The sequence below is a fragment of the Dermacentor silvarum genome, chromosome 2 (assembly GCF_013339745.2).
Source record: "Dermacentor silvarum isolate Dsil-2018 chromosome 2, BIME_Dsil_1.4, whole genome shotgun sequence".
Classification (NCBI taxonomy): Eukaryota; Metazoa; Arthropoda; class Arachnida; order Ixodida; family Ixodidae; genus Dermacentor; species Dermacentor silvarum.
This window is the reverse complement of record NC_051155.1, coordinates 65,174,492-65,199,971: the sequence shown is the minus strand read 5'-3', so window position 1 is coordinate 65,199,971 and position 25,480 is coordinate 65,174,492. Positions and strand designations below refer to the sequence as shown.

Here is a 25,480-nt window from a genome sequence, read left to right as displayed (position 1 = left end):
AATCGGCAAACATTTTGAGGCACCGACTTGTCAGGTTTCGGACTCCCTAAGGTTCCGATGAGGCCAATATCTCTTTTTTTTTCTGCCTTAGCGCAAGTGGTTATGCTCAGTTGCAATATACTTGGTATAGCTGCGCGCAAGACTTGAAACGTATATGTTCTGTGTTTTGTAATAGCGCGTAGCAAAGGCTCACAATCGCTATTCACTCGCTTGCTCTGTGCACCCTCTCGAAATGTTCAGCTTCGAACATTTGTGTGTTATCGGTAAAGTCCGTCACCCATTTTTCGGCGCATTGATTCAAGAGTGCGCCCGTTCACATATTGCTGATGCGTCGGCAATGAGTGAGTGTAAGTTTGAGTGTGAGTTTGGGTGGTTGTCAGTAGATAACGTGTGAGAAATCTACTATGCCAAGAAGCGGTGCTACTCCCTTTGTAAATGTGTAACGAGCGGTACTCACTCTTTCCGACCTCTCGGAATTGAAGTCCTTTCTTGGGAGGTTAGCGATATAACGCTGGCGGAGAAGTGAATTTCTTTTATCCTCGAGGAAAGTCGTACATCGCAAAGGGCTGGAAACACGAGTCGTCCGTATGTAGCAGCGATACGTGGACTTTGTCACACATATTCATTCCCTTCATATGCCAGTCACTATTTTTGAAGCCATTTACAGCGCACGTCTTCCCTCTACCGTTCCACATATGGCAGCATGAATGGAGCACAGTGCGTTAGCAAACACTCAGTTACATTTCCGATAGCTGACTGCACAGCAGCCGTCAACGCGGTAATGGTTTCGCATTCGTGCTTTCGCCAGAGGCAACGCGTGGCGCGGCGCCGAAAGCACCACCTTGTTGCCCTAGGGCAAGCTACTCCCCGAGAAAGGTCTATAACTGCAGCTTCGCTAGCAAGTGTCGATGTAGTCGTACTATGCTTTGTCGGGGAACAATTTTTGTACTTCGCATACTAAACAGTCGTTTCTTCTCTATAATCACCGTTCCGGCGTACGAAGTCACAAATTCATGGTAGGGCGACAGCGTGTAATGGTTTAATTTTCGCTGCGTATGAAAAGGAGAAATAAAGAAACTGATCAGTTGATTTGAGAGTGCTTTCTCCGCTTACAAGTTGATAAACTCACGCATAAAAGCTAGCTCGCTAGTTTTGGTGCCGGCTCAAGCTAGCGTGGATAATTTACATCTTAACGAGGGAATCATTGCTGCTGCGTCGTATAAGGAACACAAATATAGACATCAAATGAGTTGGCCTTCAGGCAGACATCGCATATATATATATTCCATTGAGAGGAATCCTAATTATACGAAGTCTTTCGAAAACAAAAAAAATTTTCGTTAAACACGTAAACAAGCGATTTCGTGATGCCAGCTTGAACTGTCTCTAACGCGAAATGAATACATTGAGAAGCGTTCAGCTGCGCAACAAACAGCTTTTTGCGACACCTGCAGGGCGGACGCTGGTATTTCGCGAGCACCCATGATTGCGACAATTATTTTTCTCCGCAAGCTCTACAGCGGTGCGCTCTAGGCAGCAGCCCCGGTACGTGCCGAGATAACCAAATTCGTGGGGCACTCTTGCGTCCGCTGGTCTTGTGGGCCTCGTGCTAAACGTGTGCTGCAGAACAGCGATAGGGTTGCGACCACCAGCGCGGGATGGGAGAGGCGAGCGTGGACGGCAAACATCGTAAAGCAGTAGTCCCTTCGCGGCGGCGATTGTAATGCGCCGGCCACAGTGAACGGGCGCCTATCCCGTTCTTTCCATAAGATTTCTTAAGCCGGATACTCCTACAATTTTAGAGACAGCGGTGCCTCTACGTTTCCTTTTCCTAGACACACGCGCATAACGTGCTGCGGCCATAAAAGCACGCGGCCAACTTGCTGACCTGCGGTTGCGATCCAGCGAGCGACAACCGCCTTTAAGATTCGCGGTGACCGAGTTCTTCCCAGTCCTGTGGATCAACGTAAGTGTACAGTACGCTAAATGTGATGATGCTGTCGCGCTATTTTTGTGGCAACGTGCTCTGACCGCGTTGCTCATAGAGACGTGCGTATATTACTCGACGGAAAGCGCCGCTAATGAACATTTTGTTAGAAATAACGTGCATCGTTATTCACGCAAGCATAGTTGCAGTTTTGTTTGTGGGGTGTCAGCATTGTGCGACTCCAATTTTGTTAAAAGCTGAGCGCTCGCTCTCTGAAACGTACTCATGAATGTCATTCTCATGTATGACATTCACTGATTATTCCCTGAATTCTTTTAGTTCAGCCATTGAGCTTTTGAAAATGCTAGTGCATTGGTTAATTCCTACCAAATAGTTGCCACACATGTACTGTGCACAGCTGCGATTTATAAATTAGATAGCAAAAGGCGCTCTCATCCATCATCCAAAAGCCATTGTCTCATCCTTATACCAAGTTATCTTGGCGTAGCTGCGAAAAAATAGAGTTCTTAAGATAAGGACGACTCAAACTTTAGGTGAGTATGACTTGGGATAAGGTAAGCCCAAGTTACTGGGATACCACAGAAATTCCCCTATGTAATATAATCAATACCTACATCGTAATTGGTGTTTCGGCATAAATAATGTGTCCAACTTGATGAACCATGATATGCAAGTGCGAAAGCGTACGTGCTACGGATATTGACGCCTGTGAATACAGTGTTTGAGGTCTTTTAGTAAGCCCATGCGGTCCGTGGAAACCACTGAGAAACGAGAAAGCAGAATTTTTTTATACATGTGCATTGACTGGCCCCGAACAATGCCTAGATTTATTTTGGTTTTCATACTGACCTTCCTTATTCGCTGACGCATGCGCAGGTAGTTTTGAATACGGACAACACTAGTGCTTCAATATCACAATAACGACTTCATGAAGCAGGACTTTTCGGAATAAGAAATTACGTATTACATAACTGAGGTTTACTACGGTATCAGTAGTATTGCAAACGACGAAATAAAATATGTATATTTTTTTTCTCTCCATGAGTACGTGTCCGTATATTCAACAGTGCAGACAGTGAGAGAATTGGTACTAGACATGTTAACACGCACGGGTGCGTGGGCGCGGCCATAGATTTATCATGACATTGCCTTGCTCATGGTTGAATATCTCTAAAAAAATTGAGCAAAAGGCGAAGTAACGTTAATGATCCAAAAGACGTTAAGTAGGACACTGGGTATAATATTCTTTATAGCATTTCATCTGTTTCAACGCCTGCGTGTAACTACGTGTTTGCACATAGAATTCAAGTACTATAAGTAGAGCCGTCCATCAAGAAGGTTTCGAATTCGCATCCATATATAGGAACTCACCATTTTGTACTGTTCAGCAATTTTAGAATAATGCACTTCAGCATAACTAGCTAATATTAATGCGCATTGCTGGTAAACTAAACAACGCAGTGCCATTCCACTCTGAGAAGGTAGATGACCAGCGAAGATGTGTATGGTGTGACTGACCGTTGCTCCTGTGAAACGTTCCAAGTTTGCAGGATCAGGGCCACATGGACGGTTCCCATTTCTTTTCGCCTCGCGGTCCTGGCGGGCAGCATGCTTACGGACGGCGTCCAAGGCCCGCTCATGGTCGATGGTTTCCTTTGGCCGCCACCGCGTCCATTCCCTTTTCTGTTCACGCAGTCGTTCTTTGTAGGCACGATGTTTTTCTTCGGAGCCTACAACGCGCGGCCTACCCATCTCACAGTGAGAGATAAACTGAAGAAACGAGTCTACGTAGAGCATGACGTCAGGAGACAGAACACACTCAGATTGGTAGGCACTAGTTTGAATACGCGGGATGGCGTACACACGCATGGTGCGAACGTAGACATGGTCGATGCCGGTCAAAGTGTAGTATCTGTTCTTATCAGCCTAATATCTGATGCGGGTTGCGTTTGGACCCAAGATATTAAACTTACTTTGCAAGTTAGCGGAATGCTTTAAGCCTGCTTCACCTCCGCCGCGCGTTGGCCCGGTATAGGACTATCTTCGGGATTCTTGGTCTACGGAGATCGATCCGCTGGAAACTAGCCATTTTAAAGGTGGCCCTACCACATGGCTCCCCATCGAGAACTCGGCGGTCGCTCTCCAGACCTCCTGGGCAAAGACTACCAAAAAATCCGTTGCCGAAGGACGCCTTCGAGGATCCGTCCAAGCATGGCATCGATTCCAAGAGAACGCATATACCATATGGCCCACTTGGAGCACGCGCCTGACGGCCGCGTTTGCACCTCTTCCGAGCGCTTATGACGTGCATTTCTTGATGATGTGATCACGCCGCCAAGGCTCAACCGAAGACATTGCCCCGACATTTACTACAAGCTGTTCTCCTTACAAGCTTGCGACATACCCTGGTCCTCTCCGGAAGCTAGGCAGTACATCATCGACGGATCCACGACTCGACGTACGCGGCTGTCTTGTCCCTGCACACACCAGGCCGAGATCTCCACTTTCGTACGCCACGCGGTGGAGTTGCAGGACACTTCTAGTCGCCACTCGTCGGCTGCAGGGTGCCCACAGAAGCCGACTACACCGAGACGCGGCTGCTTTGCGTGTGGGCGCTTCGGCCATGCATATGACCTGGAATAGCCATCTTTCACTTGTATGCAATAAGCTCCGTGGTACGTCATGCGTTTCATGCAACTTGCGTTCTTTAATCCCACACCCTGTCCGTAAACTTATTGTGCATGCGCTCGCTTAAAGCACGCTCAGTTATGGCATCACTCGATTTTAAAGTTGTTCTCTATCTTGGCGCAATAAAATTAACTGCCTCTTGAACATTATACTTAGAAGTGTCGGGTACAATGTTTACCTTTCCCAGAGCTCGAACCTGTTTTCTAGCACACACACCTGCCGTCGTTTGATGCTCTTTTTTTACGTACCGTTGTAAGTAATCATTACTGGGATGGAGGAGGAATAAACATTTATTGCGGAACCAGCACTTTAAGATGGCCGGGCCTAAGCCTCCCATGAGCGTACGTCGACGGCTTGCCTCGCCGCCACCTCACGGGCGTGCTGGGTCGCCCAGGTTTGGTCGTCGAGGGCGGAGCTCCGCAGAGCCTCACGCAACCTCGACGAGAGGGTCGTGGTGTTAATGTGTGTGTACTGTGCTGGGCCCTCCCTCAGCATATGCGGAAGCGTAGCCGGGTGAGTGCCACAGAACCGGCAGTTGGGGGTATTGTAAACTTCAGGGAATATAAGGTGGAGGCGGGCGGGGGAACAGTACGTGTTTGTTTGTAGCAGACGCAGGGTGGTAGCCTGCGCCCGGCTGAACTTGGGGTGAGGTGGGGGGAAGGTTCGGCGACTAAGGTAAAATGCCTTAACGAGATCGTTATAAGTAGTCAGATTGTCCCTGGTGTCCAAGTCGTCTCTAGTGTCTCCGGCGCGGTTGACTAGTCCTCGTGCAATGGTGTGGGTGACCTCGTTGAGGTTGGGGAGGTGTGGCTGGACAGTGCCCGCGTGGGCCGCGATCCATGTCAGGGAGATCATGCATTCTTTAGAGTGTGGTGCCTGGCGGAGGATACCAAGAGCTTGGGGAGAAATACGGCCTTTGCTGAAGATAGTGCCTTTTTAATTTAGCATGTGCCTGTTAGACTGTTTCGGTCAACTACCCGCTTTTCTGTTCCGAGATGCTATACGAGGCATGGCCATTTTACAGGGAGTTATTGCATACCAAGGAAGTTTAACTTGCTACCGGATTCCCTATTTTCTGTCTTAAAAGTGTGAATTGGTTCAATACCTTCGTGTAAACTTTTACAAAGTGCCCATACAACACGTTTAAAGGAACACTAAAGAGAAATCGGAAGTGGAGCTTAAATGGTAGATTATCCTTTCACGATCACAGCCATACCATTCTTACTGCAAACAGATGTTTAATAAGCGAGAAAATAGCGAAAAACTGAAGGATAGGTGCTGACGCCCCTTCGAAATTCCCGCACTACACGTTCGTGACGTCGGAGATTACAAATGCAGGCCGGTCGCGATTGGTCGAGAGCGATTTATCGCTGTTAATAAAGCGCAAAATGAAATACACCTTAAACGTACATAAACAGCATTTGCCAACTTTTTAAACCGTTTCAAGCGAGGAAATAAAAGTTTAGCACAAAATTGAATAAATAAGAAAAAATGGCATGGAGATACATGCGGCCGTGATAGCTTCGTAGTTTCGTTTTTGGTCAATGCATCGTTGCGCACGCCTTGTTCCGCTCTACGGTGTTTGGTTGCGTGTTGCGTGGCTCGAAAAACGTTGACTTCGCGGGAAACAGCCAGAAAATGCCTCGTGCGTAGTGTTGAGGGCTGTATAAATGGCCCAAGGCGCTTGCTCAGGGGCAGCGGCAGTGTTGACTCGATTGTGTCCTTTCATCATGCAGTGTTGCCAGGTCCGACGAGGCGGCGTAGCCAAAAGCTAGAGAAGTTGTAGCCCAAATGTAGCCAAACAGAAAAAAAGTGAAAAATATTTCGTAGCCAAATATAGCCATTTTTATTTGCAGTTTTAATTGTGTATACATTTTCACATTCGACTACGCCAATCCTTTGTTGCACAACCCGTTGTACAACCGGCCACAACCTTTTTTCCACAACCCGTTTTTGGCACAACCCGTTGTCCGTGTCGCCGTGACGGTCGGCCGTTTACATCAACAGCGACATCATGCTAGCACAGAACACTTTTTGGTTGGCCCCGGAAGCTCTTAAGTTCAAGCGAATCGCTGCAGAGAGCGAATCGGTGCTTTTATTTTATGACAGATAGTACTAAGTTATTATTTTTAGTTATTTACAGTAATATTAACTACGAACTCTGCTTTTTAGCTGTCGTGAACACAAAATAATGTTCAGCGTCATCGATCTCTCACGTTATCTCTGCCTACGACGTAGAAGTTCAGCTGTCCAGCGATCTGCGACGGCGACGTGTTCACTGCTTCTTTTTTGATGAGCTAAAACAAGTCTTTCGAGCTGTGATATCTCGCGTTATTTGTCTCATCGTCCTATGTTGTTTTCTGCTTTTTGTTTTTGGTTTTCCAATTAGCTTGGCCCGGATTAGCGTGGACACACACTACCTATATAGTGTCAATTTACATCAACCTCGCCTGCCATCTTAGGTCTCTAGCACGCCAAGAACATGCGTTAAGAAAAGGGGCAGGCAACAGATGCCACTCACTGTCTGAATCAGTGTAAGCGGAGCTTTAAAAGATCACTGCGCAGACCGGCACACTACCGGCGCGCAGTCGTATTCGGCGACGAGCACGTACCGAACTAACTCGCTCGAAATGGTAAAAGCCGCGACGGCTTTTAATTGATAACAGTGGTAATGCTGTGAAAACCGGTTACTGTCAAAAAGCAAACCATGTTGATGGCTAATAATTTTATGAATAAAGGTCCTTAAAGTTTGGGGCCCCAAAGAGCTTTGCAGGAGTTGGCGTTGGAGCATGCAGGAATGAAGAGTTTTGGAATAGGTGTTTTGCGTTTGCGGATAGCTTGTTGCGTTTACACCGTCCCTACGGCATCAAAGGAAAGCTGTTATAAATATTAAAATAAAATATGCCATTTTATGATAAGAAAAGTAATTTATACTTTCCTGTTGTCGCCTTTAATTACAATTTAGAACTTATTCTATTAGCAGCATGCAACTTATCGCGCTTAGTTTTGAGTAACTAACTTTATCCACCTTCACCCAGCTAAGTCAATCCGTGATAGGCCTACGAGCCATGAAATCGACAATTGAATTTGGAAGCACCGACGTTTAATGCATCAATCTTCATTACACATGTTAGCTGAGAGAAAGCGATAACCGCAATCACTTCTTCTAGCTTACGAACTTCACGCGTTACCACGAATCGAGCACATTTTTGTGCTAGATTGGAGCCGTCGCATCGAAGGGCGCCGCCATGTTTGTTGATGAAAGCTATTGGGGTAGCTTTTGGGGCACCCGCTAAATCGATGAAATAGCATGCCCGACGCAAAACACAGTTTCCGTAGTGCGCATGCGCAGTGGCTTCGACGCTATTTCTTTGGGGCTCCAATACGTTTGAGGCCCCTATTCTAAAACTAATAATTTCTGCAGTTTTACGTGCCAAAACCACGATATGATTGGGAGGCGCGCATGACACTGTGGGGGACTCCGGATTAATTTTGGCCCCCTCGGGTTCTTTAACGTACACCTAAATCTAAGTACACCGGTGTTCCTGCATTTCGCCTTGATCGGAATGCGGCCGCCGTGGCCGGGAATCAAACCCGCGTCTTCGAGCCTGCAGCACGACACCTCACAAGCTAAGCTAACTCGGTGGGTGAAGTTCATGTGACGTGGCGCACTGATGTCATCGTGGCAAACATGTTACGATATTGGCAGAATCAGTATCTGCATCCATGACGTTACGGGCAAACCATCTAGAAGTAAAAGCACCAGAACCCACCTTTGGCTCAGGCTCTTGCTCCCATTCTTTTTTATACGTTCTCGACTTCTCGCATACTTGGCCCACTTCCCCATGTTTCGATTCTCCTCTCTGAAGAGGATCCAATCTTACGTCCAACCTATAGAATCTCGAATCTAAGCACGAAGAAAAATTAATCTAGCAGGAAACGGAAAATGGCAGTAAGGCTTCGCGCCTGAAACGTGGAGTAGGTCGAAAGCTGTGCATGACACACACTGGAGCGTGTCATGCACCCGTGCTTCCCTTCTTTCATGTCGGCGCCACGATCGCCCGACGGCCCCGACCCTATGTTATTGCTCTCCTTTCCTGGGCATAGTCATGTTAGTGTAGTGTACTGTGAAAAACTCACTACTCCCAGGTTCATCCCGATGTCCGGGGATCAGGTGCCTAAAGGTCAAGCAGGGTGTAAGTGTAAGTGCATCAAACATCCAAGCCACCGGCTCAGACACAGCCTTTGAGATTTGCTTCTACCCAATCATAGCCACCTCTGGAGCGTGGATTAGGGCGCCACTTATAGCCCAAACACAGCCAAGTCGCAGATTTTCAGTAGCCCAAATATAGCCACATAGCTAACTCGTCCAAGTCGATGCCAAAAAAAAATTTCCCGTAGCCCAATTTGGCTATATATAGCCAAACCTGGCAACATTGCTTTCATGTAGTGTCGCGCGGAGAGCCCCGGCTCCCCGGCGTTCGCAATGGCTCAGTGCTCTGCCGATGATAAAACGGCAAAACAGCCAGAGAAATCAATGGTGTGCTCTCTGCATTTCTCGCCCTCGGATTATGTGTATAATCCTGCCCTCGGAAAGTATCTTGGCGTGCCCCAGAGGCCAGTCCTTTCTCGAGCTGCTGTTCCCTCAATGCGGCCTTCATCAAACCCCCTACCGGTGCCCCTGCAGCAGCGAACTGGCGGCTCGGTGAGTGCTGAATGTCATTAAATAAAGCCACGAAATAACCATACCGAGTATGTGCGCAACTTTCTACGCTTGTTCTGTCGGGAACATCGTCGCCTGGCGGACCGGACGCTTCGCCTTCCGTCGACGAAAACGAAGCTCTGCTTTCGCTGGCGCGGCCGGCGGCTCACCGCCATCGCACGCGGAAACACCTACCGCTCGAGCACGGAGGATCATTTCGCGCTCCGTTTCACTGATTATCGCTGAAATGCAGTCCTGCTTCCCTGGCGAGCTCCTCGTTGCAAGGTTCAGCGGCAGAAACGGCAAGGTCGATCCACATAGGTCGCGAAGCTTCGGGCGAAAAGCGGTTCAGAACCGATTGTCACCGACATCAGCAAGGGTGGTTATGGGAGCAACGATTGAAGCGCGACTATGTTTGGGGGGAATAAACACTGGGAAATAAAATCGTTTTTAAATTAAAGCGAGACGCAGTTAGATTCATTCAACGAAAATAAAATTCCTAATACATTTTATATATGCATGGCGAGAAAAGATACAACTGTGTTTTACTAGATCATTATCAATATATACCTTTTTTCAGGGCCCACCGTGAGAGCTCCCATCGATAGTGGTGGGCGTTCACGCCGCTATAACTTGCAATGCCATGCAACTCTTGGAGTGCGTGGAAAGGCGCGCTCGTAAAGTTCACCTGTTACAATACGCCCCCCTCACATGTGTTGTGTTGCATGTCGACGTTTGTCTGAATTAGGTGACGTGGGTAGTTTTATTGTTTCTTAACCTTTGCAGTCAAAAGTAATAGTAGCGACCGTCAGATACTTGTTTATTTTAGTTGTTTTCGCGCAACAGCGCTGGCCGACGGGCTTGGCGTCCGACGAAAGGACGAGCACTCAACGCAATCTAAGCCCAAAGTGTTCGTCGGCCTCCTAAAAAAGTATGTTCTGTGCAGCGATGCGATTTCGACACCCGTACGGCTGATCTTTTCCGGCATCGCTTTTCGCGCTGAAAACTCGGAACGCCCATGAAGTCGAATGGCGGGGCATTTGAATATACAGCTCTAATGGCAGGCCTCCAAAAACAAATTTCGCGCCTATGAAAACAAAATGACGTCACTTCTGTTTTTGACGGATATGACGTCAAATTATGTTTTCTTCCGCCGGAACTGTTCCCTCCTCACATAGATGGCGCTAAGCCTCATGAACCGCCGGTAAGCAACCATGTTTTGAACGTATGGGCTTCTATGGAAGCTTCGCTACCAGGTATATCTACCTTGGAAACGGTATCTATCGCGGCGAACGCAAACGCAGCGACCATGCATGCAGCCATGATGCATCCAGCGCCTCGGCCGTTTACGCAAGGGGTGACGTATCATGGTGCATTCTGATTCGCTCAGAGCAATGAAATCTGCGACGACACTGCTTCAGCGCCAAATCTGGGATGAGGGAAATTGAGGAAGAGGTATTTGGGTCTTTGTTTACGAATTTCTCCGCTAATAACTCATATTTTTGCGCCCAACAAAAACTGCATGCATTCCTGAAGGTCCCTCTTTTATTCCAGCTGAACTTCCTGTTTCTCTTTAGTGTCCCTTTAACGTTTACCTATGTAGTACACCATCTCATGTAATCACTTTTTTTTCTCGTTGCTTACAGTTTTTGTTTTAGAAACTGCACTTGAGCCTTTTTACCGCGGGCTGCCGCGTACGGCCCGACAAGTCTCCCCCTGACTTGGGTCGACCCGCCAAAATGACCTCTACATCTTAAGACGAAATAAACGGTACTATTATTATTATTATTACTATTATTATTATTATTATTATTATTATTATTATTATTATCATTATATAATACCTACCCTTATGCCCAACATAAATCCATGCAATATCAAACACGCCCGCTTCCAACACTCTTGGTCCACGTCGACGGCATCAAAGAACTTACGGCGCTTGTCGATACGGGAGCACAGCGTACGGCGTTGCTTCTACGCCACGCACCAGAAACTGTCCAGCCTTTGACTGGGTCACCGCTCCGGGGCCTCGGTGGTAACGTACTGCCAGTCCGTGCGCTGAACCTCCAGCTCCAAACCTCGGATGTCTTGAACTTAGTGCCCGTCTTCGAAGACCTGCCTGCAGAAATGATTTTAGGGGCCGACTGCCTTCTGTCAGGAGAAGTGCAGCTCGCTGTGGAAAGAAGTAGCGTCAGCCTCTGTTCCGTGGCTCCGAGTACGCCTCGAGCTCAAGCTTCACAGGGTGAGCTGACAACGCTACTTACACTGTTCGCTATACTCGAAAGGCACGAGTCGCTCTTCGTTGATACTACTCCTCAGCTACCCGGAGGTAGCGTGCTACAGCACCATAATCCAACCGACAATCATCCGCGAGCGTCCATACCGCTGCGATGATATGCCGAACGAGAGAGGACTGTAATTCACCAACAGGTACAAGACATGCTAGCCGCTGACGTCATCACGCCGTCTTCTAGGCCGTGGACTGCACCGGTCGTCCTAGTCCATGAAAAAGACGGGAATATCTGATTCTGCGTCGACTACCGAGAGTTGCACAAACACACTACACCAGACTCGTACCCACCGCCACGCATTAACGATGCCATTGACGCCGTACGGAATTCCAGGTTCTTTTCGTCTCTAAATATGAAAGCGGGGTATTGGCAGATCAACGTGGCTGAAGAGGATAAGTTTAAAACAGCCTTCCGGACACCATCTGACTTGTACGAATTAAACCGGATGCCTTTCGGACTGCGAACAGCCCATGTGCTTTCGAGCGCTCCATGAACACCGTTCATGGCGCACTGATAGACCACGCCTGCTTTGTGTACCTCGACGGCATTCTAGTTATCGGGGAAACCAAAAAACAACATCGGCACAACCTCGAAAAAATACTGCAGCCGTTGCATAACGTCGGGTTTCGACTTAACCGTGAGAAATGTTAGTTCGGATTGACTACAATATTGTATCTTGGCTATAAAATATCTCGTAACTGCGTATAAACCCTACCTGAACGCATAGACGCCATTATCTTGCACCAACCTGTATTGAACATCTCCAAGTAAACCTCGGAATGGCGTCGTAATTGCGCAAATTTGTTCCGAAGTTTACGTCAACTGCGACTGCACTCAAGGACTTTCTAATGAAAGAAGCTCAATTTCAATGAGGACCTTCGCAGGACAATACCTTCAGAATCCTCAAACACCAGCTGACACATAGTCCGGTGCTGTGTCACTTTAATGAAGATTGGGAGACAGAAGTACTGTACATACCGATGCGAGTCATATTTGCATAGGAGCATTTTTGCTTCAGCGTGGCACAAGTTGGCGTGCACACGTTGTCGCCTACACCAGTCGCAAACTCTCAGACGCGAAGCTTCATCCCAACGAACTTCAATGTTTGGCTGTAGTTCGGAGCGTGGATGAGAAGTTCCGTCATATGAATAAATTGATTTTTCAACATTGCCTTTTCAAAGCATAAAGATTGCCCTGATTCCACTTTCTACATCATTTCCTATATGGTATAACTATTCCTAGTTAATGTTACTAACCGTGTCCATCAATCTACAAAATCGCATATCCTGGTGGCCCACATTTCCACAGAGGTATCTAGCGGAATTTTGAGCTGAATTAAAGCATGAACACTGTCCCCATAGAAAAGCCAAAACTTGCCAACTTAGGTTGTTCGCACGTTTATTGTACGGCCGCAATGTTTTGGTGCTTTCTGAATCAGCGGGGAACCTCCACTTCCTGTCTGAGATTTTTTAAAGTGACTAATTGAACAGTTTTTCTATATACTATCAAGAATATTGAGCAGATGCAGTTCGCAGAAAGAACGTCTCCCAGGTTGTGCGCCTGTCACTGAACATATGTGACACCACAGTGCACTTATTGCTAGCGAATATACTCTAAATTCAGCGCTAGCAGACCCTGAGAACAATAAATATAAATTTGGAGCCATATCTAAAGTATCTTCTAAGGATGTTTTGTTCAAACCCTATAAATTTCTCATCACACACCATGTAGCCGTTTCTGGTCCACAGCTGTGTCGTGCGAGGCTATGAATAAGGACCACAAGACCAGCAGATGAAAACAGTCATTGCATACATGGAACATGTGAACGCCAACTGGTATCTTTGCGCCGTAGTGCGGGCGTGAGTCTTCAGTAACCACATAGGTGATGATGTTGTCAACACGGGAGGGCCCCCACTCATTACGTGATGGGTGGACACTGTGAAAGAGTTTCGCCATCTTGCGCGTACTACTACATTGTCTCCCTCAAGTACTCTACAGAAACCTCCACAGTGAAGCGACAAAGATAAGTCTACATCTGACATTACGATTGCATTTAGCGTCAAACGCATCACGATGGGACGCAACACTGCTCGGCTGTTAGTCGTAGTAGCATTCATAAATTCGTACTGATGCTGCACTAGCGTGGCTGACTTTCCTATGTGAGCTCGCTGCACATGTGAGGAGACAATAGAGCTCTTAATTTGCCACTGTTCCCGCCTAAAGAACAGTGCCAGACTCGCCAGTGCACTAGACGGGGCGATCTACCTATTGCCGAATGTCACATCCCCTGATCCTGGCCTTAAGCCTCATTGGTCAAAATAGCACATGAATGCATCAGCAGTGCACAAACGCGACGAACATCGGTGCCAGAAAATCGATGCGCTACATCACACGTTGTGCTGGTGATCATTCCACATTCGAGTGCATCGCTTTCCCTCCTTCATCCTCCCACGTTCAATGTAGCAAACGGTGTAATCCAAGTTCGCTGGTCTTTACTTCTATCTGTGCCTCCATCAGGAGTCAGTCTATAGATGGCATTCAACTTGTGAAGGACAGTTCGGTGACTTTTGGCTTATTCACGAAATGATGGCCGAGTTGCGCGATCTCAGGAGCATTGTTCATTTGAATCTGACTGTATAGAATAACAATAAATAATAATTTCACGATTCACAACATAAGCAGCAGTAGACGCGTCTGCCAAAGCCACAGACAGGAATGAACAGGCCCAGCTCGGTAACTAGCTTTTATTGCGATAACGATAACGCATTAAAATGTCGACTTATCACCTATTTTTCAGCATTGTACTTTTACAAAAACTGCATTCGTCACGAAGCATATTATGTTAAAAAGCTTTTACAAGACACGTGTCCACCCCTGTTTTCAGGATCCCAAGATGCGATCCTGTTTCCAGTACTCATCTGCACTGCTCATCACACTGCTCGCCGGCTTTGCCTTAGCCCAACGTAAGTGTTCGTTATCCACGTTAGTCACTTGAATTCTTCTTGAGGCAGCGTCTACAGCTGATTCTGTTGCGACATAGATCTGAAGTGACGAACATAGTATATATAGTTGCTTTTCACTTCGAGGCTGCAGCGATAAAGGCCACTTTATAGGCCGACTTTTAATCTAATTATAGTATTTGAGAAGTTGAATAATTAATTAAGACTAATTATGTAATGTAAAAGATAATATGAACGTAAAAGATAAAAAAAGAAAATCAGAGTATTTCCAAGGGACGGCAACAGCATTACTATGGTTCTGTTCAGCTACGTGACATTTGCATATCTTTAAATCTTTGTGCACCCTCTATAATACTGCTGTTTTCTGTGCAGATGTGTGCCTTATTTTCAAATTTGTTCCATCCTGGCTACTGAATTTTTTTACAATGCGCGTGCTATGTCTATTACACGATTGCATGTTTTTATTCATCATTTTTTTCATTGTGGCAGTGTATGAAAGCGTAAGCTTCTGGGATCGTTATGCCCAATAAAAATTGTCGAGCTGCTTCATGCACAATTTTTTTTTCGTATTGTGTTTTTGCAAAAAATAAAAGGTCTATGGGATTATTGTGTGGTAGGTGTAAGTGTATTTGTGGACAGGCTGTAGCATGCATTGTCAAACACGCTTACATTGGCACACACTCATATGCAATTTAAGAAAAAAGAAAGTCACCTCTTTTTTTTAGATCTTGCGGGAACCACTCAGTCCTTAATGAATGAAAGCCAAATGGATAATATGCACGGTATAAGACGCCTGCCTTCGTCCCGCCGAATAAATTCCCATTTGAAAGAGTTGTTACATAGCTGGACGTACATTCTCATCATAAGTTCTAGCCATCAACAGTCACTTTGCTATAGTTCGTTGCATATCGCAAGCTTGCTCCGTTTCATTTCTTAATTTATATCACGGCCACACTGAATTCGTGCAACGATGCTTGAACGGTTTTCTGAGTGTGAATGGAAGCAGCGATAACCACGAAATACAACATTTTCCGGTGCACTAGTCACTATTTTCTTCTGATCGAGGGGTAGCACGTGGGCTAACGCTTCTATTTTTTATGCTTGGATGAACCGCTAGACCGGACGAACAAATTGTGCGCGCGAGCGTAACTTGAGTCGGCTTTGAGTGCTGCCCGGTCGATCCGTGTTCAGGTCATTCACGCCCTGCAAAATGAACCTTCATGTTAACCAAGCATTAAGCCTGGTGTACTTGTCCTTTATTCTGAAATAACGAATTTCCTTCGCGATTTGAGTTTTACTCACTCCACTATGAACAAAAATTTAGGGGAGGCAGAGCAATGTCAAGCCGCCGGCGCCGCTAAGCTAGGGACCGCAGCGCCATCTATTGGCTCGCAGCAGAGCTACTCGGTGGGCCCGCGCGCTTCTGAACATATTTTTGACGCTCGCGCGCGCGCAGTGTCAACACCTAAACGTTCTTACACCGTGGTCTTCGACCAATGCCTCGCACCAGCTGTACGAGGCGTTGCTGGGAAACGCACGGTGACGTCATCGCCAGGCGCAGTTTTTTTGTTCGTACTGCGCGGCCAGACCAAGAGCGTAAACAGCTCTGCTGTTAAAATTAGTCAAGCGGGCAGATTTAAATAACAGATTCTCCCAAAAATTTCTCCACTCGTCGAGAGCTGTACACTTTTGCGTACCCAAATTAACTTTTTTGCGTGAGAAGCAGTTCATAAAGAAAGACATAGAAGTGCCGTGATGCTCTGCGTATGGGGACACCAACGTTAAAAGAAATTATTAGTTCATTATCATTGCAATAATTAAATTGGTGTTCTTGCAAAGCAGGTGACCAGCCAATAAAGAATCTTCGTGCAACTTTGTTGAATGTTTTTCACGCAATATCAAATTACAGCGCAAAGCAAACGTATATTTTCGATAAATTGAATTGTTAAAATCTAACTTTGCTCATCACAGCTCGAGCGGGACAGTATTTGCAGGAGAATGAGCAATTGAAATCCGCTCGGTAGGCAGGTACTAAACAGCGAGAACGGGACAGTCAATCTCTAATAAATGGAATCACTCCGTTAGTCAGCTCTATGTGATAGTTTATTCTTCTGTCTATATGGATTTTAGAACATGTATCATTTATCCTTTGTCGTCCGCTTCTGTATTCATTGTGCAAGTGCCTCAACTGTCTCTTACTTTTGTGACATATGCTTGGGCTAGGTCATCGTGTTTAACGCGACAGCGTTAAGGGCCCCGTGTCGCAGAAAATACGGTGTCGGGGACGGCGGCGTTGTCCGTATCAGAAAAATCATCCCAAACCACGCATCCCCCTTCCTGGTCCTCGCGTGGCGCAAATGCGTTGCTGATCTAATTGAATTTCGCGAAGTAAAATGCGTCAGAAAATTAGTAAAGTACGACTTACACACAACCTACAGGCGTGATAACGTCAGATTGTTTTTGAATATACGAGAAATCATATATTTGCTACTCAGCAAATCAAACAGCAACCCCTTTCCCGCTGCCGATTGAGGTCTGTGTTAGTCTTTTTGGCCCGACAGTGCACTACCTCCGCGATCAGCCCGCGCAAGAGGCTCGTTTCTGAAAAGCACAGAGGGGCGCGCCGCTCGGTTCATTGCAACACCATCCAAAGGGCGCTCGCCTCCATGGCAAAGAAATAAAAAAGAACCAGAAAGCTCGCCTTCGTGCATAGCGCTCGCCGCTAGCGCCAGCGTTTGCCGGTAAACATTACGTTACATAAGCTGCAGTTGCCTGGAAGCGTGACAAGCAGTCAGGGATCTTTGAATGCTCTCGCGTTCCACTCTTAAAGGCAATGCTTGAGCTTCCTCGAAGTTTTTATTCCATTGGTTTAATGAATTCAATATACGGAATAATGCGTCCATTGCATTTGTAATAGACTCAAGGATGCTAACTCTGAATGCTATCATTATCTGGATTATTTTCTAAGGTTATATCGGTCTCCTTGACAAACAAATATAGTTAAAATACTTGCGCCGGAAGCTCCTTACATTTGCAATCTCATTAAATAGATAACTCAATGGAACCACTCTGCTTGTAAAATGCCGTACTTTTCAAATAGGAGACCATCGCCAAGACACTATTCTTCCAGCGCACCTTTACTTTTATTCGAAGTATAACCGTACATAAACGTTCCGTATATACTCCAATATTTCTCATATAGACTCCGTAAGAATAAGGCGCAAATCATGGGGAAAATACATCAAATAATTGAAAATGCGTACGGAGCGTTTCTGGGCTGCGGCACTTTAAAAGAGTGTAAGTAATGCTGTTTACGGGCAACTCGGTCACTGGATACTTGATTCATGTTAGCAGCGCAAGATTAAACAGCGCGCAAGGAGATGATGTAGTGCCTGTGCCTGTTCTTCGTGTCCCGTTTTATGTTGCAATACTGACATCAACTGAGAATGAGGAGGATTCAGTTTTTATTTCATTGCCACAAGAGAAATTTTAGCCCGATTCTCTAGCGAGAACTGAATGACGGCAAGGACGTTTGAATATTATGTTCCTGGATACTGCTTGTCCCATTTCATTCAGATTGCCCTTCTCTCTATGGAGAAAGGTGCTTGGAGCTTCCGCTTATCTGCGGATATGTCACCATGAACAACGACAATGCATGAAGACATTTCATTGGACTCTTGCAACAAGATCATGCTGCGGAAAATATCGCCTTGCAGCACTTGGTTTGCTGTTCAGTTACACCTGCGGCGATGAACGTTATCGACTGTTTGCTGGCTACCTTTCATTATTCTAGGCCGCTGTCTGGCAACATGAGCACGTCGTGAAGCGTGCATGCACGCATGCGATGCACAGAAGTACGATTACACAGATCGTGACGTCATGCCTGACTTAGTTCGACCTCTTCAGGTATCTGCCTTTGAAATTACCCTGTCTCAGGTTCTCGCTCGGTATATTTCTGTCCGCTCACACATTTCCCCCCAGCTGTGCAACGTCCAATAACTTTCGGATGCTCAGTGGCTTTTTTTCAAGGACCCGAAAGACATTTCTTGCGCACCTGATGTACCATTGACGGGAAATTTAGCACCTTTTGCGCACAAAGACAAATGGCGGTGACCTGCAGCCAAAAATGACGAAAAAATACATGAGGGGGCTGGTAACTGCCATTTTACTACAGTGAAACGTTTTGACGAAGTTCGAAACCTGCGACAGATGATTTGAAACCGCGACAGAAGCAAAGTCAACAATAAGATACTACAGGGTGAAGAAAAAAGCAGCAGAACCCATCTTCCGATGAATGCCGCAGGTAAAGCGATTAGCAATGAAGCGATGTAGCGAAACCCCCTATTGCCACTGCGGAAGCGCGTCATGTGTGGAGCATGCATGCAGCCGAGCTCCTCTCTGGTGCTTCCGTCTGCACACGCTGCGTCATTCAGCGGCCCCTTCCCTGAGTCTGCGCTTGGCGCTTGTCAGTATGTAACATTCAAGCAAGTTTGCCTGATTATATAAAAGTGATTTCGATACCGCGCAACACCGAATAAAGTTTTAACGTTTTTTTTTTGCCACTGAAGAATCCTAGATATTAAGTGGCACATAGTTACTCTTGTTGGCGTCAAAGAGGTTCATTGAAGAACAGCGCATACCCAGGGGCGCCTACCAGTAACCAAGGTTGGCATCAAAGAGTGTCATTGAACCGCGGCGCATAGACCGGGACATCTACCCGGTGACGCAAGTTGACGTCACGGAGGTACATACCCAGTGTCTTATACATGGCGACCCAAGTTGACCTCAGAAAGGTTTCACTGAAGCACGCCGCATGCCTAGTCGCCAAATTTGGCGTCAGGGCCATTCAAGAGTGGCGCAGACGAAGTGGCAAATACCCAGTGCTCCAAGTTGCATTAAAAGATTTTTATTGAACAGCGGCACCTAGCCAATGCCAGATACCCAGACAAGTTGTCCCACGGTTAGCTTCGAACCCTGTTCCATCGGCACAGTAGCCACCATTCACTGAGATTGAAATATATTTAAATAAACCAAACAGCCCGGATTTAAATCAGCCATCGAATGGGGTGGATGTTTTATTAGTCACACTGACACGAAGAAAACAAGCAATGAAGCCAGAGAGAGCACAGAGGAAATTAATCGTTATGTTTAATGGAAACGTTGTAGTAACATTTACCTTTGTTCTGTATTACAAGGAAACATAATTATCTTACTTTAACATTTCAATCAAACATAATTCTTCGCGCCTGTGCCATCTTTATGTATCTTGTACGCTCTTTTGGAATCTTTTTCTTCGCACGGTGGTAACCAATCAAAAGATGTTACGGGGAGAATATATATACAATGAATATATTTACAAGGTAAGGCGCACAACGCTACAACAATCGTTCAGGAGAGCGCGTGCACACCAGAAAGCCACGCCGCCGTCGTCGTCATCGTCCAAGCACCGACCACAGGATCGCCGCTCGTTACATTACCTGCCTGCGGCAGAAGCACCGTCCCGGTGCAATTAGGGCCCCAGCCGAGTGTGGTGCGGTTTAAGGCGCGAGACATGGACTATGTCACTCGCGATTGTTGCCGAAGCCGACTTAGGATATAGGGGAGCGATTTCATAGGTCACATTAGTGACTGCGTACGACGCGGTAAGGGCCAGTATAACGGGAGAGGATTTTTTCGCATACGCCAACGCGACGTGACGGCAACCGGAGGGAAGTTCCTGGAGCGATCCTGGAGGGAAGTTCACCTCCCGGTGTCGGCGGTCATAGAGACATTTTTGATTGACCTGTGAAGCCGACAAGCCATCGCGGGCAACCTGACGGGCGATGTCAGCACGGGCAAGAGCATCACGTGCATAGGCAGAGGATGTGTCTGCGTGAGGATGAAGTATGGTGTCCATAGGCAATGGTGGGTCGTAGCCAAACAGTAGATAAAAAGGTGAGTAGCCAGCTGTGTCGTGACGAGAAGAGTTGTAGGGGAAGGTCACAAAAGGCAAGTTAATGTCCCAGTCTTGGCGGTCCTCACACACGTACATAGCGAGCATATCTGTGAGAGTACGGTGGAGGCATTCAGTAAGGCCGTTTGTCTGTGGATGGTACGCAGTGGTGAACTTGTGATTGGTCGAGTAAGAACGAAGAATGTCGTCGACAACTTTAGACAGGAAGCAGCGGCCGCGGTCCGCGATTAACTGACGGGGAGGACCGTGGCGCAGGATGACGTCGTGAAGAAGGAAATCGGCTACATCAGTAGCACAGCTGGTGGGAAGTGCTCGTGTAACAGCGTACCGCGTTGCGTAGTCAGTAGCGACTGCAACCCATCTATTGCCAGTCGTTGACATGGGAAAAGGCCCTAGAAGATCGAGTCCCACCCGGAAAAATAGTTCATCAGGGATATCGAGGTTCTGAAGGCTGCCAGCAGGCAGTAGGGCAGGAGTCTTGCGGTGCTGGCAGAGGTCACAAGGCGCAATGTACTGTCGCACAGAACGGTAGAGACCAGGCCAAAAGAAGCGCCTACGGATGCGATCATACGTGCGTGACACACCTAGGTTGGCGCAAAACGTGCGTGGCACGCCGTGAAGCTGGCGCAAAACAGTAGAGTGAAGATGCGCGGGAACAACAAGCAAGAGCTCAGCGCCGTCAGGCCGGGCGTTGTAGCGGTGTAAGGTGTCGTTGTGGAGCACAAAAATCCGTAGGGAAGGCTCAGGGTGTGGTGAGTTGAGACCGTCTACAATAGGCCGCAAAGATGAGTCGCGGCGCTGTTCGTCAGCTATGTGGACGAAGTCTGTAATGGCCAGAAAAAAGGTGTCAGGTTCATCTTCCAGTGTATCAGGGGGATCTACCGGGTATCGTGACAAGCAGTCAGCGTCTTGGTGAAGCCGTCCAGATTTGTAGAAAACAGAAAATGAGCACTCTTGCAAGCGGAGTGCCAAACGGCCAAGGCGACTAGTGGGGTCTTTGAGCGAGGAAAGCCAGCAAAGCGCATGGTGGTCGGTAATAACTGAAAAGTGCCTGCCAAACAGGTACGGGTGGAATTTTGTGATGGCCCAGACGAGAGCTAAGCAATCGCGTTCTGTGATCGAGTAACTTTGCTCCGACGGCGACAGAAGGCGGCTTGCATAGGCCACCACGCGGTGGAGGGCGTGCTGCTGTTGTGCAAGGACGGCGCCTATACCGTGGCCATTGGCATCGGTACGAACGTCCGTGCTGGCTGACGTATCGAAATGTGCTAGAACAGGTGGGTTCGTTGGGATGGCAACGAGCGATGAAAAGGCGTCCGCTTGGTCACGACCCCAAGTGAAAACGACGTCCTTCTTGAGTAGGCCAGTTAGAAGGCGGGCCACTTCCGCGAAGTTCTGGACAAAGCGACGGAAGTACGAGCATAGGCCAAGAAAACTGCGGACGTCCTTGGCCGACCGTGGAGTAGGGAACTGACTAACCGCGCGGACATTGTCGGAGTCTGGCTGCACGCCTGCAGCGTCAACAAGGCGGCCGAGTACGCAGATTTGACGGTGCCCAAAGCGACATTTCGACGAGTTAAGCTGAATACGAGCGCGGCGAAAAACATCAAGGACGGTGGACAGGCGAGTGAGATGGTTTTCAAACCTAGTCGAAACAACGATAACATCGTCCAGGTAGCAAAGGCATATGGACCACTTGATGCCTCGAAGAAGAGAGTCCATCATGCGCTCGAAAGTATCAGGGGCGTTACATAGGCTAAAAGGCATCACTTTAAATTGATAGAGGCCATCAGCATTCACGAAGGCGGTCTTCTCGCGGGCTTGGTCGTCCACAACGATTTGCCAGTATCCTGAGCGCAGGTGAATGGAAGAGAAATATCTGGCGCCGTGCAAGCAGTCCAGTGCGTCATCAATAGCACCGACCACAGGATCGCCACTCGTGACAATATTGTAGAAATCCTGAGCATTAAAATTTTAACTAAAACCTGGTTTAGGTGTTGTATGGAGCAAGCGCCGAGGGTGTCGTTCATATGGAGGCTAATTCTTTTTGATCTGGTATCTAGAAGACAGCAAGGCTCAAGAATGTGAGCGAATTTCATTCCTACCTCGGCCTTGTCACGTACTACACTAAGTGCTTCCTAACACGGTCAGTTTGCTGTCCCCACTCTACAACCTGCTAACGAAGGACCGCCGTTGCAAATGGGGATTTGCAGAACAAGATTTCTTTCAGTCGTCAAACAACCCCTTGTGCGAAGCGAGAATGTTTATACACTTCGATCCCTCACTGCCGTTGCACCTCAAGCGCGATGCATCGCCAAACTGGTATCGGCACAGTCTTTTCCCACCGAGCGGGGAATGTGGACATGCCTATTGGAGCCTGTTCTTGGACACTATCTAAAGCATAAATGAGCTATTCTCAACTGAAGCGTGAAGTACTGGCACTAGGCGTCGGAGTATCAATGTTTCATGATTGTCTACTTCGAATAACTTCTGCGGTGTCACTGCCCACAAGTCGTTGGTTGGTCTGTCTACTACAGCTAAAATATAGCCTTGGTCATTGTTGCTGGGAGCATACCAGTACAAACTAGAGAAAAGACCGGCTTGGACATTATGACTGCCTTGGACATTTCGACAGCCGACGACGCATTCGAAGAGCTACCAGAGTCTGTGCACTCGCTACAGCAGCTCGATGACACTCCCCTTTCGTCACAAGTAATTCGCGAGTTGGCCGACAAGAATACGGTACTCAGAACCGGTAAGACGTACGGTCTTCACGGATGACCAAAGACCAAGGACAACTACCTAGTCACCGATGTTGGGGGAAGAATGGCCGGAGACATGGAAAGTGCGTGAAATACCTTAATAATGCTATATTATCAACAACGTTTTGATAACAGCTATAAAAAGCGAACTTGTGGAATAAACGAATGCAGTGTTCTGGTTCCACCTTGACCGTTCTTATGGCGCCAGCCGCGCGGCCACCCACCGTTGGTAGTCTAGTTTGGCAACAGTTACAGAAGCAACATTTACTTTTGCTGTGGATTCCAATTAACCATAATTAGCCTCTTTGAACACTTTCAACCAAAGATAACAGTGCGTTCTCCCTGTTGCATTTTCTCGTAATTGTTGTGTTCTCTTTTTCGGTCTTTTTCGATCTTCGTATGGTTGCAACTAAACAAATTATTACATCAGTTTCCAGCATTAAAGTTGTAACTAAAACCTCGTTAGCTCAATTAAAATTGTAACTCAAACCATATTTAAGGGTTGCATGGGGAAAGGGGCACGACTAGCTGCGTACATATGGTGGCAACTTTTTTCAGTGACAAAATCTGGGGATACCCCCAACACCACAAACTCCTCATGCTCGCGGAAATATTGTCGCTGAGCAAGTCTTCCCATGTAATCACTCTAACTTGCGCACAACAGGTGGTTATCGTGGTCGACGTTGCGGGCCCGGTGAGCAGTTCTCCCAGTGCAGCACCGCCTGCCCCGCAGTGTGTGGCCAGCCTCCGCCGGAGGCCTGCCCTTACAAGTGCGTCATCGGGTGCGTCTGCCGACGTGGATTGATTCGCGCATTCAATGGATGGTGTGTGCCCGAGCCCCTGTGCGTCCGAAGAGGATAAAGGCCTGTTAAAAAGATAACGTCGTAGCCTCGTACCGCACTGCGCGGTATTCCTCATGAAAAGGGACGCCTACAAGCCTACCAGGTTCAAGCCAAGAGCTAGAATCGTCCAGCACTGTGTCTAATGAAGTAAAGACAAGTAAACTGGGTTCAACCTGGTGTTCTCCTTGAGTGAATAAAGCAATTGGAACTGGTACTTGAAGTTAGCATCAAACTTGTATGGAAACGCATATTTTGTTCCTGAAAAACATAGCATCACAGTTGACGACTGGCACTTCCTAGTCCGGGCAAACGGCTGGACGCCGCTGCCTATATAATATAGTCGCTCTGCGAAATAAGCTGACCAGAATCTTAGTAGTTTGAAGAGCGAGAGCTGATTAGCCGACAACTTGAAGGATAAGAACATTGACACAAATAACTAAGCTGGGCGGAAACCGGCGATACACTAAAAGTGGGTGCCGACCTCACATGCCATTTCCTGTGACTACGCATTGTGTTCATGAACTTTTTTTCCCACATTGCACATTTAGGCTCTGATAACTGCCGACATACACCCGAACTTAGTTGTGCTTCTTGCGAGGGGTCGCATGAATGAAACCTCGATAATATACAACACCTGTGTTCTCGCCGCCCCAGCCGGAAAGATGTGCATGTAATTTGTACTGCTTTTTATCGCACCGATGAAAGACAAGCATTATAAGCAACGCTGCTCACTCATTCCCGTCAAAGCTCGATTCTATGGTGTATTTTGGCCCTGTTGTATGATCTCGACGTTCTAAGGGCATTTAACATCAAGCTTTGGTATTTGCATTTCTTGCCAAGCTGTAATTAGGACTATTCATAAATGTTTTCGTCAGTATACGAGGAGCTTATAATTATGCATATTTTTTGTAATCTCGACCATTATCGTGAATATTCCACACTGTTATTTCCGAAACAATTTACCACATTGCCTATGTAACCACTTGTAAGGACGACGCACCGGTAGAAGACGCAAACCCGTTTATTGCGCGGAAGCGTTCTCTGAGCCATACCGTGCACGCGTCTGCCGCGGACCCAGCACTCTTGTTAATTCGAAATAATTATATGTCCCATGAAGCGGAGTATCCGGCGTTCCGCATTCTCATCTGATGGTACCAAAACCCACATGGCCAAGTGATGACGTCACGTTCCCGGCGCTGGACCTGCGGTGGCTCGCACTGCTAAATACCACGGTGAACAGCCATGGCGTTGGACGGTTGCCGTGGCGCACCCTAAAAATTGGATTCATGTGTATTAAAGTGGATTATGGTGGAATGAGCTGCGTTAAGGTCAAC

General features: G+C 47.2%; 1 protein-coding gene and 1 pseudogene across 2 annotated transcripts in view; both read left to right on the top strand.

Annotated features, from left to right (window-relative positions):
• LOC125943045 (chymotrypsin-elastase inhibitor ixodidin-like) overlaps positions 1 to 24,360 on the top strand; it is a 231,087-nt gene extending 206,727 nt beyond the window's left edge. For both annotated transcript variants that reach the window (XM_049661377.1, XM_049661376.1), the window contains exons 2-3: positions 14,514 to 14,592; positions 23,969 to 24,360. In XM_049661377.1, the coding sequence (XP_049517334.1) occupies positions 14,514 to 14,592; positions 23,969 to 24,165 (276 nt within the window). In that variant the 3' untranslated portion in view covers positions 24,166 to 24,360. The remainder of the gene's footprint in view (positions 1 to 14,513; positions 14,593 to 23,968) is intronic.
• Positions 3,836 to 4,011, top strand: LOC119443220 (U2 spliceosomal RNA; annotated as a pseudogene).
• Positions 24,361 to 25,480: the final 1,120 nt, after the last annotated feature.